Source organism: Quercus lobata, chromosome 3, assembly GCF_001633185.2.
Source record: "Quercus lobata isolate SW786 chromosome 3, ValleyOak3.0 Primary Assembly, whole genome shotgun sequence".
Classification (NCBI taxonomy): Eukaryota; Viridiplantae; Streptophyta; class Magnoliopsida; order Fagales; family Fagaceae; genus Quercus; species Quercus lobata.
Window position 1 is genome coordinate 21,316,622 of NC_044906.1, and position 12,727 is coordinate 21,329,348.

The 12,727-nt window shown below is 33.4% G+C and overlaps 1 protein-coding gene across 1 annotated transcript; it reads right to left on the reverse strand.

The window, feature by feature from the left end:
• Positions 1-5,551: 5,551 nt before the first annotated feature.
• LOC115981683 (heavy metal-associated isoprenylated plant protein 35-like) lies at positions 5,552-7,623 on the reverse strand. The gene is made up of 3 exons (XM_031103984.1): positions 7,447-7,623; positions 7,254-7,329; positions 5,552-6,854 (listed from the first exon to the last, which is right to left on the reverse strand). Exons 1-3 carry the CDS (start codon positions 7,522-7,524, stop codon positions 5,902-5,904), a joined length of 1,107 nt encoding a protein of 368 aa, XP_030959844.1. The 5' UTR covers positions 7,525-7,623; the 3' UTR covers positions 5,552-5,901.
• Positions 7,624-12,727: the final 5,104 nt, after the last annotated feature.

Consider the following 12,727-nt stretch of genomic DNA (forward strand, 5'->3'; position numbering starts at 1 on the left):
TATCCTAGTTCGAAAAACTTAATGCCGGTTGAATATCCATTCTAGCCATCTTCGTCTCAAGATTATCATCCTCGGCGAACAGCCGAGCCAAAGACATCACTCTGGAGGGACAAGAACCGATCCTCCCTAGAATAACAAAGATGACATTAATCGTTCCCAGAGGAGATCTTGAAGAAGCATCTCTTCGTGGTTCCGAACCTGTCTGGCTCCCCTGGCCACTGGAATGATGCAAAAGTTGCTTTAACTTTCCTTCTCGGACCAGCTAGTCAAAATGATCCCACAAATTTCTATAGTCTTCTGTAATGTGTCCTTGGTCCTAATGGTATTGGCAATAGAGGCTTTGGTTGCGTCTCATGGGGTTTCCAGCCATCTTGTTTGTTATTTGAAGAACGGCTCATTTTTAATCTTTTCAAGATCTTGATGCACCGATTCTTGGAATATCGCATTAATCGCCTGAGTATTTGTAGACTCTGACTGCCCAGCAAAGTCTCTCCAAGGTCGGTTGTTATTGTTGTATCTATCTAACCTGAAATCCCTCCTCTTTTAAGGGATAACCTTAGCTTTTCCTTCCCTTAACTGCTGGTCTTCCTCAACCCTCTTGTACTTATCAATTCGGTCCATGAGTTGGCGCACACTGGTGACAAGCTTGCCAGTCAAAGACTTCCTTAAACCGTGCTCGGGTGGGAGGCCAACCTTGAAGGTGTTGATGACCCCGTCATCAAAATCACCATCAATCTCGTTGAACATTTCCCAATATCTACACGAGTATGTCTTCAGAGTTTCCCCTTCTCGCATGAACAAGGACAGTAGGGAATCTATGGGCCGAGAGACCCTCGTACACGTAATAAAATGAGAGCCAAATGTCCGGGTGAGCTCCTTAAAGGAACCTATGGAATCTATCCTTAGGCCGTCGAACCATCTCATCGCCACAGGTTTCAGACTGGATGGGAACACCTTGCACATCAGGGTTTCGTCTTTAGAATGGACAGCCATTCTCTGACTGAAATGGCTCACATGCTACACCAGGTCCATTCACCCATTATAGATGATGAACGTTGGATGATGGAAACGCCGAGGAAGAGTTGCCCCTTCAATCTTGCGCGTGAAGGGCGACTTGGAAATCTAGTTCAATGCCTTGCTCATAGCATCATTTCCCAGTCCTCTATGAGTTGGGCTCTTGTATCTACGTTCACGGTGGTATTTCTCTTTATATGAAAAAGACTCACTAGGAGGAGTCCTTAATCTACGTCGATAACTACCATCCTTCTCACTATCAAAGGAGGAATCAAACTAGGAAGGAGTTCGTCTTCGTCGGGCATGGCATAATTCCTTCTTTAGATGGTCAATTTCCCTTTGCATGGCTCTGTTGTTCTACTCCCGAGAGACGTGACTCCCGACTCGAGAGTAACTTTTACTAGTATGTGTACACTACCTTCTCGATCCCACTTGCGTTTGAGGTTAAGGAAATCATTTTTTCGTTGGGAACCCATGGATTCTTGTTGATGGGGACCTAATCTTACCATGGTTAACCGTCGCACTCACTATTACACAAGTTCTTCCCACAAACGGCACTAATTGTAGGGACATGTTTTGCAGCCCAAGCCCAAAGTGTAAGGGATATTGGCCTAGTGAGCTTAATACAATAAATTTGTAGAGAGTGGATCAAAGAACTAGGCCCTGATTAATTTGACAATGGCTAGTATGGATTTAGAGGATGATCAAGCAAGAATAAGGAACATGAAGTTGAATGAATTCACTGTCCGAGGAGGTAAGTTTTCATATAATTTTGATGGCTATAGTGTCCTCTTTCTTTTTTCTCGATCCCCTCCTTATAGAAGGTCTCTTACATTATATAGCTTCCTCTAGACTATCTTGATCCTACACTTGTTGGTCATTTGAGCCCTTACTTGAGTACATATCCTATTAGACACCCTCTTTGGCTTTTTGTGAGTTATGGTAGTCAAGGCAACACTGTTTAGGGGTCTTCTCCACATAAATGCAGTCAGAGAAGTAGCTGCAGTGCATTCAATGCGGTGGTAACAGCTTTCCCTTAGATATTTCTGAGTTCCCTTTCTTCCTGTATGTTCATAATGCACATCCCTATCACTGGAGCTTCTTGGAAGGTCACCCTGATTGTTGGAATGCATATTTGAGCTGAATTTATCATACTCGAGAAGATATTCCTCCTCGGAACACCTTCCCATTTGTATCTTGCTCATTAAGTCCTGAATCTGAACCATTTATTACTATTCGTTTCTCCTTGGACTACTCACGCTTTCGGCCAAGGCTCAAGTCCTAATATATGATTTGGACTCTTAACCCTATAGTTTCTTTACATGAGTTACCATTTAAAAATATTGTCAAAATATTAATGAAAAAATTGTCTTTAACAAATGGCTAGCAAACAATTAGGATATCATGGATATTTGAGATATTGATTGATAATTTTTATTGTATTTGGATTATTTTATTTGTTTGATATTTTGTTATGTTTTCCATAAATTTTTTGAAAAACTGATTATTTTAACTCCAATATAATAAGTAATCATTTATTGTTTTGGGTGTGCAATAACGTGATATTCCTTTTTTAACGTAATAGTAGATCTTATTAATGAAATTCATGGTAGATTTATTACTCATGTGAGAGAAGCGGGTATCACATCCCTATCCTGAAGGAGTATCTAATATATATATATATTTTTTTTTATTTTTTTTTATCTCACTTTGGTAAAACTTTGAAGGTATAATAATGTCTTATTCTCTCGTATCACGTAATAGTGGATCACATGAATTAAATTTATGGTAAATTCTACTATTCGATTGAGAGGAGGTTGCATGATATTATTATACTCTCGAAATATTGTATAATTTATCTTATTTTTTCCTATTGAATATTCATATATACTAATGATATCTATTATATTTATCTTGCCCTATCTTCATAATTTTCTATGATATATATCACATATTTCAGGGCTATCTTGTATTCCTCCGCTAATAATTTTTTCAAAGATAATTTAAAATTAAGATATTACAATTTGGCCATATTTTAATTATTAGCAATAATGATAGTTTTTTATAAGGTAAATAAGACCAAGTTTATGTTTAGTCGTGGTGATTGAAAAGTGGAGAGAATAGAAAATGTTGAAAAGATTTAAAAAAAAAAAAAATGGCATAGAAAATATTTGTATTTCATCATGGGTGTGTGGTGTGTGTGTGTATATATATCCATCCTAATTCTCCCTACTAATCAGCTTTAAGACAACTTTTTTTTTTTTTTTAGAATGAGTTTCAATCTATAATATCATCTCCTAATGATAGCTCTTTTATCATTAAACCAAAACATTAATTAGTTTTTAATGTAGGCAGAGATTGAATCTCAGATCTATTATTTAACTATCAGAGACCTTACCAATTGAGCTAACTGGAATCCACAGCTTCAAGACAACCTAAACAGTCATTGTTGATTCATTTTGTCCAAGTTGTTGAGAATAGGAAAAATAACAGTCACTTTTTTTTTTGATATGAAATAAAATCAATGTTGATAAAAAAGCTACCGTTCTACCGTCTTCCTAACAATACATTGGTAGAACAAGTTTTCTTAATCATACTTTAATTTTCCATTCACACTTGCCCTCTAAAAACTGTGTTTTTACATATATGGTCACCTCAAGAAAGAATAAGAACCAAAAAAAAAAAAAAGGTTCTCCATGATATCAAAGCTTGGAATGTCAAATTCCACTCAAGTGGCCAACAGAATAAAAGCCAAAAAAAGCTTTTTAGGGATTGAAAAAGATTATCAAAGGGACGCATTGGTTGTTTTTGAATTTTTCTTTATCAAATTGTGATCAAAGTTGTTAAAAAAATGGTGATGCCATAAATTCCCTTCAAAGATACATGAAAGGGAATGATACCTTATAAAGACTAAAGAGAAGGTGGGCTGATATGTAGGACCCATGAAAATGGAATGCTTGTTTTTAATACTTATTTACCAAAGTGTCCCTGAGTTTGAAGGGAGAAAATATTGCACCTTACAGAGTAAGTAGGGGGGACATTTTGGTAATATAATTAGACAGTGGATTTTTTTTTCTTTTCTTTTCTTTTTGAGGATCGTAGTGGAGTTAAGTTAGGCCAAGTGTCACCCAACTTTAAAAATCAGATAAAATTTTTCTTTCTTTGGGAAATCACGTATCATATATCCTAATAAAAAAATTGAAGTATTGTTCATAAATTAAACATCTATTTCAAGTCAGAAAGAACCTAATTAAGATGAATAACTAGCATGGACATGGTTTCTTCGAGAAAGAAAATAGGGAGGTTTTTTTTTTTTTTTTTTTGAGATAAAAAAATGAGGAGGTTTTAATTTGAGTAAATCTGGTAGTTATTCATGAAACTAGTCCTGCAATAATTTTTCATAATTTTTCCGCAACTCATTTACGTAAGGACTGGTATCACGACAAATTTTTATAATTTTATCATAATTTATTTATATGATGGTTTATAAATGATGAAATTATAAATCACATAAATTTACAATTTTTTTTTTAGCCATTATCACCTAGTTGTAGCCTGTGAAAATTGTTTAAAGAAGGAAATGCAACCTTTGCTTTTGATCCGAGGTGGCAGCCTAGCAACCTTCCACGTTAAAGAAGGGAAGTGACAGAAAAAAAAAAAAAAGGGACAGACAGTCTAGCACACACTCCAAAGGTAGTTTTATTGAAAGAAAGAGACTGCTTTTCAAAAGAAGAATGGAGGACAATAAAGAAAGGAAATCCCATCAAAACCAAAGCCAATATTTTAAAAGACTCATTAAATTGAAAGCAAGAAATGTTTTTATTAAAGACACAAAAAACCAGGACCTTACAGTTACATTCACTTTGTAAACAAATCCTTCCAGTTCATTAATTATCTTGATCTCATTTAATTAAGTTACTTCCTTAATCAGAATTCCCTTTACACATCAGAGCTAGAGGCTTTGATGGATCTCAAGGGTCCTACAAACAACCCAGCAGCATTTACAACCAAGTGTAATACACAAAAGCTTTATCAAAGCTTAACTTAATAGGGCTGCGACCAAAAGTCACAAAGCTTACATGGCATAATGACACTGTATACAATGTTTAGTACTGACCTGAATTGTTAAGAATATAGTTTTTCCCAAATTTTCATCCCCTGCCTTTAGAAACGTGCCCAATTGAGCCAGATTTTGTAACTTTGAATGGTCAAAAAATATTTTTTACTCACCATGGTTTTATTGACCTATCCATAGCACTTGTTCCCGTTCCCTATCATATGTCATAACCGCATTTCTTCTATAATAAAAAATAAAAAAAAAAAAGGTAAAAAGTTCTTAGCGTTACCATAATAATATCCTATTTACAAATACTAAAAGTTGAGGCTGCCATAATAATGTCCTACTTACAAAAACAAAAAAATTGATCATCATACCTGTTATGCTAACTAGCCCCACGAGTACACTAGTGAGTATTGAGCTGCAGGCATAATGACATTATGTGTACATTAGTAGTTTTTTTTTTTTTTTGGGAGCAAATATTAATAGTTTCATTGATCAATAAAGTTCTATTCAGAAAACATAATAAAGCAAATCTACCTTATATGTGTAAGAGCGAGAAATGGGGGCCTACAAACAACTAGGCATTACAAGGGTAGTAACTTTTGGACCAATCTTGAAAAGAGTACGTACAAAATAGAGCCACAAAACCCCACTTCAACCAACCCCCATTTATTTTCCCTTCCCCTAACTCAAACTGCTACTTTCCTTTTTTTCGTATCTACATTATACATTACAAAAATTATCCCCATTGGCTTATACAAGTAGTATAAGCTGGCCTAGCTATATCCCCCACAAACGTTCAGCTCGTTCCATTTCCACACAAAATGTCACATAATTGAGCACCCATTTGGATTTTCATCACTGAAAAGCTCGAAGGAATCTGATGGATGTGGTTGATAGGAGTCATAATAATAATCGGACGGTGGAGGATGATCAGTCTCGTACTCAGTCTCATGAATGTACACGTGTGAATTGGGTGGCGTTGGTGAGGCATAATATGATGTACCATGGCTACTAGTAGGTTGTGCCATGCTATAACTTGTGGCATACACTGGTGGAGCTGAATAATAATGCTGTGGCTGTGAATAATAATGTTGTGGTGAACTTTGACGGTACACATGCTGAGGTGGAGAGCTGTGATTGGCTGGATATGGGTTTTGACCATGACCATGAGGTGCTTGAGCATGTGCTTGAGCATGAATTGGTGATCCAGTGCTTGGGGGTGCATCGCCAGGATGTTCTACACCCTCTTCAATTTTGACACTCACTTTGTGCCCCTTCTTTTTCTTCTTTTTACCTCCACTGCCACTGCCGCCGCCACCACCACCGCCGCCACTTTTCTCAACCCCATTCTCATTTTCACAACCAACACTAATCTTCTCAGCCACCGGTGGCTGGCTACCGGCTGGAGAGGTCACAGTTTGCTTCACCTCAGGCTTTTGCTCTTTAACTTGTCCACTGGCTTTACTGGTGACCTCACCATTTTTACTTGGACAACCACCTTCACTATGTTTAGAAGGGTCTTGGACATGATGACCTTCAACTTTCACTGCTTCTTTTTCCTTGTCTTCACCATGGTTGCTTTCTTCAGCGCTCTCTTGATCACTTTGTTTCTCTTTCTTATTCTTTGATTTGCTTTGCTTTTTCTCTTTTTCAGGCCAAAGCTCTGCAGGTCTCCCTGTCTTTATCAATTTTCTAATCAAAGTCTCAGGGTTTACATTCCCTTTCACTGTTACTATGGCTTTTTGTTGCTTCAAATCAATATCTGTCTCATAAACACCTGAGAATCAAACAAGAAGTTGGCAAATTTGTTAAGGGCAAGAATGATATATATTAGAGGGAATGAGAAATGGGAAAGCCTGAAGATTTGAGCTGAAACAAACCAAATATGGAAATGAAAGAGAAAAGCAAAGGAAACTCAGTGATAAGGTGAAACTAAGAAGAAAAAGGGAAAAATAAATAAATAGGAAAAAACACAAGCAAAAAGAAAACAGCTAAGAACAGCTGCTAAGCGCCTAAACCTTACAAGAGAGAGGGAGAGAGAGTAATAACCTAAAGGATATGATGAAACTAAGGCAAAACTAATGAAAAAGAGCCCTATGAGAAAAGTAAAGTCTGAAGTCTGAGTTTCAAACAGGGAAAAAAAAGAACTGATGTAACGTTAGGGTTTGGGGGTTACCTTCAACGCTATGTAGAACCTTTTTTACTTTTCTTTTGCATCCTTCACAGTGAATGGAGACTTTCAAGACCCATTTCTGGAAATAAAAATAAGAGATACGAAGGGGTTAGAACTTAGAAGCATGTGTGAGAGTTGAAAAGTTGTTTAGAAAGAAGAAGTGGGTGTTTAATGAAACCATGTTTTGTATATATACCTTGCAATTGAGAGGTTCTGAATTTTCTTCTACCATTACTTCTTTAGGTGGTACTTCTTTAGCTTCTGGGGCTGCCATTGGAGGAAGAGGTAAAGAGACAGTTGGGTTTTTCAGTGATGAGGAGAGAGAGAGAGAGAGAGAGAGAGGGAGAGGAAGGGGCTGCTTTGAGCGTGAAGAATTCACTTAAAAAGAAGGAATGAAGAACCTTTAAGAGTTGAGAGAGCATTTAAAAAATTTTAAAATTTTAAGAATTAAAATTAAAATTAAAAAAGTAGAAGTTAAGTGAGAGAGGAAAAAATCAAGTATGGGCCAAGTAGTTGGTGCATGGTGGGTTGGCAATAACACCTGTCATGAGAATTAGTAATATTTTAATTTTATAATCTCTCTTTTTTTTCTATTTTTTTCCCTTTTCCTTTTAGCATTAAGTAATAGTGATATTTTTTTTTCTTTTTCTTTTTTTTTGGGCTAATGGACAGGTATGGCATTGATGCTTCTTGGAAGACAAGATTAAAAGCATTTTCATTTATATACTAGTAATTCGTAAGTTTTATGCAACTTTATTTAACGACGAAGGAACTCTTTTTTCTTTCCAAAAAATCAAAAAGAAAAACTCTTTTTCTTTGCGTAGGTGTTTAGGAAATACAATTTAGGAAAAATTATAAGGCTTATTTTCACCTATGTGGGGAGGAGTCCGCCTAATGGGCAATGACCCTAAAGTTTTCTTAGAAATTAGTATGACATTTTTTTATTATCATTTATTACAATCTATTATATATAAATATTCTTATGTGGCTTGTTGTGCTTTTTATTATGAAGAAGAAATATAAAATAAATGATTAGTATAAGTATAAAATTGGAGATAATTTATAAAATAATATATAAAAATGGTAAACTTATTATTTATGAATAAAAATAATAATTCGATTTGTACAACACATTAAATTTTAAATGGATTCATTTACGATCACTAGAAAATGTAAGAACAATATATTTAATTTATTAAAATTTTCAAACATTTTCTTACAGATATTACCTTGGAACTAGACTTGTCAAACGAATCGAATTAGGTCAAGTTGGATTTCGTTTGAGTTAAGGTCAAAACTTGGTCGTTCTAAAAGGGTTGGGAGTGATCAGCTTGACCCATATTTGTTCATATAATAATAATAATAATAATATTGTCTTTGTATTTCTTTTAATACAAATAAGAAAATACTCAAAAATAATATTTATTTAAATAACCAAAATTCACTAATGGTACGTCACCATAAAAGAAAGAAAAAAGAAAAAATTAATGTTGTGGACCATGTCAAGTTATCAATCTTCTCAAGTATATCTATTCTTTTTGCATTTAAAATTATAGTAAAATTATATTACCTAGAAAGATATATATTTTTTTATAAAAAAGTAATAAAAATAAAACACAATATATTAGATAAGGAAAAATAAGTAAATATTTAATATAAATTAATATATTGTACTGTTCCATCTAAATCTAATATGTGAAAAGAAAAAAAAAAAGGTTGGGTATAAGTTGATCCGACCCGACCTAAAAGGCAAGCGAGTCGGATACAAGTTCGTCTGTTTTTGCTTCAAGTCAAAAATTCCAAGCCAAGTAGGGGAAATCAATCATGCTTAGGTTAGGTTAACCGTTAACACTCGAAATCCAATCTTGTTAGGTTTACTTTGAACAATTATGAGCTTCAAGTTCTATTATGGAAATGAAACTAGTAATCGAGTGATGATCTGAAAATATGAGTAGAGCGAAACTTTCAAGACTGTCATTGGATTAAAATGGGAGAATAGGATGAGATTAGAAGTAGAACTACCATTAAATTGCAGGGGATCAGGTTGATTTGGGTTAAGAAGGGCAGGAATTCCTTCTTCTTTTTTTATTTATTTATGCTGTCAATGAGTGGTTAGGTTTTTTATTTTTCCTTTTTTGATAGATGGGTTTCGGTTAGGTTTCAAGCATTTAATATGGTTAGATATTTATAATTTGTAAACTAAAATATAAATGGAACCACATAGGTTGGTAACCATATATGGTCATATGCGCTGTAACAGTACAACAAAATTTCTTCCTATTATCATTTCAGAATTCTGATACTTATTTCCATATCTGTAACATTTTTTTTAATAAATTAAAGCTGTGATTTCTTCTTTTCTGAAATCTAGCTCACTCCTCTTCTTAGGCGAAAGTAAATAATTTCTAGAAGTTACTGGAATCTTTTTTTTCTTTTTTCTTTTTTTGAGAAGAAGGTAAATTAGAAGTTTTTCGAGCCATGACCATGATTATGGTATTTATATTAAAATTTTTTCTTCCCCTCCCAAAAAAATAAAAAATGCAAAAGCTTAAAAGACAATCCAGTTAGCATCCTTTCAACCTAAGAAACCCCATACCTTGACCAACTGGTAACTTACACACCATGGAACGAGCTGCATGGATTTAAATAATTTCTTTCAGAAAGTAAAAAATATATAATTGCATAAAGTAGAAGAAAATATGGAGAAAGTTTAATGTATAGAGAAAAAGGCTACGGTATCTAATATTATTATCAAAACATTTTAGTATTTATAAGCAAGTAAAGTGTTCATTGTGATTTCAGTCGTATGAGTTTATTATATTCATATATATTGTGCTCTTTTCATTTCTTTTTCTTCCTTTTTTTCGCAGTGGAATCAATAGTTAATTAGAGTCACACTCTCATGATTAATCTTATGGGAATTAATTATAGCAAAAAGCTTTCCTTTAAATTAATCGGTATGTGTTCTCTTGTCACATTATGATTCCAAAGTGTTTTGATATGTCAATTTAAACCTAAAGACATACTTTTTTTTAATTATAAATCATATAGAGGGTTTTCTTTTTCTTTTTCTCTTTTGTTTTTTTTTAAATTTTTTTTATTGGGCATCAATATAGAAGAATTTTGAATGACACAATGACAAACAGACATATTAGCATAACATAACTACTTAGAACCTTGTAGCTTAGTGATATGGGTTTGTGATATATGGCCCAAGGGCATTAGGGTAATCCTGTTCAAAGAGATTAGAATTGAGGATCAACCGATTAGGAGTGTGTATGAGTTGGATTGGGTCGGGTTGGGGGGATTTTTTGACTCAATCCACCATGGTGGGTCAAAAAAATTTCAACCGAACTCAACCCACATGGGTTGGTTTAGATCGAGTTGAACCCATGGATTAGACAATTTTTTTTAATTACTGTTATTATTAAATTGAGCAAAAAAAAAAAAAAATATCACACTTGCCACCTGAGTTGATAAACAAAATACGCATTAATATATAAACTAATATTCCAACTTAGCTGTAAACAAAATTTGTTTAAGTATCTAATTGAGTTGATAAACAAAATATAAATGAACTTGTATCCTAATTCACTTATAAACAAAATATACATGAGTTCCTAACTCAGTTATAACCAAAATATATCTAAAATTTTAGATTTTTTTTATTAATTATATAATATATTTAAATATGTATTAAAAGAACTAATAAGATTTTATATTATATATGATAGTAGGAACCAAGGAAGTGCTCTACAGCTGGTTTTTTTTTTTTAATTTATTAAATATATAATATATTTTAAACATATATTAAAATATGGGTGGGTTGGGTTGGGCAGGTTTGTAATTTTATGACCAAAACCCAATCCGACCCGCTATAAAATTTTTTTTTGTAACCCAACCCAACCCACCAAACCCTAAAAACTGACTCAACCTGGTGGGTTGGGTTGAGTTGGGTTGGGTCAGGTTTGGTGGGTTTTCGACACACCCTTACAATCGACTATGAGAATGGCACACCACCCTAACCTGAATGGACCCTATAGTCTACAGCCCTAAAAGCTAGATTGTAGACCAAATCAATTAATATTGCATTGATTACTTTTTGAACCACTAATTCAGACCTTTTACTCAATATTAATTTGATACAATGTGGCATGTTTTTTTACGGAAAAAGCATTTTATATCAAATGATCCAATGTTATTTATATCAAAATTTAATAAATAAAAGATATGTGCAAAAATAATTATCTGTTAATATGTCTTTCATTTGTTAATAAATTAATTATTTTTTGCAAATATGTCTCATATTAATTAAGTTTTGATACTATTAAGCGTCAAAGCCAACAAAATATGCATGTAACTACCACATTCAGCAAAAGCAATTGAGAAAAGTTATCAACAATTTTTCTTTTATAGAGACTCAAGTCTTCTAGAGTTGGCAAAGCCCCAAGATGATGCAACAAAACTTCTATTGTCTTATCTCCTCCAAGATACAACAATTTAATAATGTTGTTTGGTTCACATTCTTGTGCATGTGTGTGTAACCCGATTTCTTTTGCATTGCATTGAAACCCAATAAATTCCATGTTTACAGACTAACAAGGAATCTATCTCTTTATCAGTATGAGATTCCAAATTTGAGTAACACGCTAACTTTCAATTACCAAGAACTCTCATATCTTTTCATTAAATTTGTCAACTTATTATTTATTAAAATAAAATGACAAACAAATAAATATGTAATAATGATAATTCTAAGAAAATCTAGTGAGGTTGGCCGAGTGATTGGACACTCAGTCTTAAAGTGGCTGTCTCGAAAATATGGTAGAAAACATAATAATAATAATAATAATAATAATAATTCTAAGAAGAATTTTTCAGCAACACTTCTTAATAATTGCCAACAGTAAATGACAAAAATAAAGGAACTTATCTACTTTTTTCCAACTTCCTCCAATTGTCCGTTTCATTCGCACCAGGGCATTGAAAGCATTCGACAGATGTTACAGTAATATAAGAATTTTTGAAAATATATGGCAATAACTTATAATTATAAGGCTCATTTTTTAAACATATATTTTTAGTTTTTAAATAATATTATTTTTATATATTTTCTTATTCACACATATTTTAAAAAATATAAATAATATTATTCAAACTTTTCTATCAAACAGGTCTACAAATCATTTCACTTTTTCTTAGATACCTTTTGAAGATTTTATTATAATTTTAGTTAGAGAAAAACCTTTCGTAATTTAAAATTTTGTAAAAGATTCGACTTATAAATTATATGATGTCCAAAACAAGGTTAGGACTTAGAACTAGGTGCTTAGCCTGGAGGTGGAAAACATATATTTTAACCCAAAAAAAGAAGAAGAAGAAGAAGCAGTGAATTCATGAACCGTTGTTTTACAGGTATGCTTTGTCAGTGTTGCAGGTATTGGAAGTTGGGGGAGTGGACAGACAGAATTATGAAT

Bases quoted from the DNA above. Each gene is read 5' to 3' on its own strand.
- LOC115981683 (XM_031103984.1), bottom strand. From the start codon at position 7,524: ATGGCAGCCCCAGAAGCTAAAGAAGTACCACCTAAAGAAGTAATGGTA. The intron at 7,330-7,446 runs GTATATATACAA...TTTTATTTCCAG, and splicing joins CAGAACCTCTCAATTGCAAG to AAATGGGTCTTGAAAGTCTC. The intron at 6,855-7,253 runs GTAACCCCCAAA...TTTGATTCTCAG, and splicing joins GGTTCTACATAGCGTTGAAG to GTGTTTATGAGACAGATATT.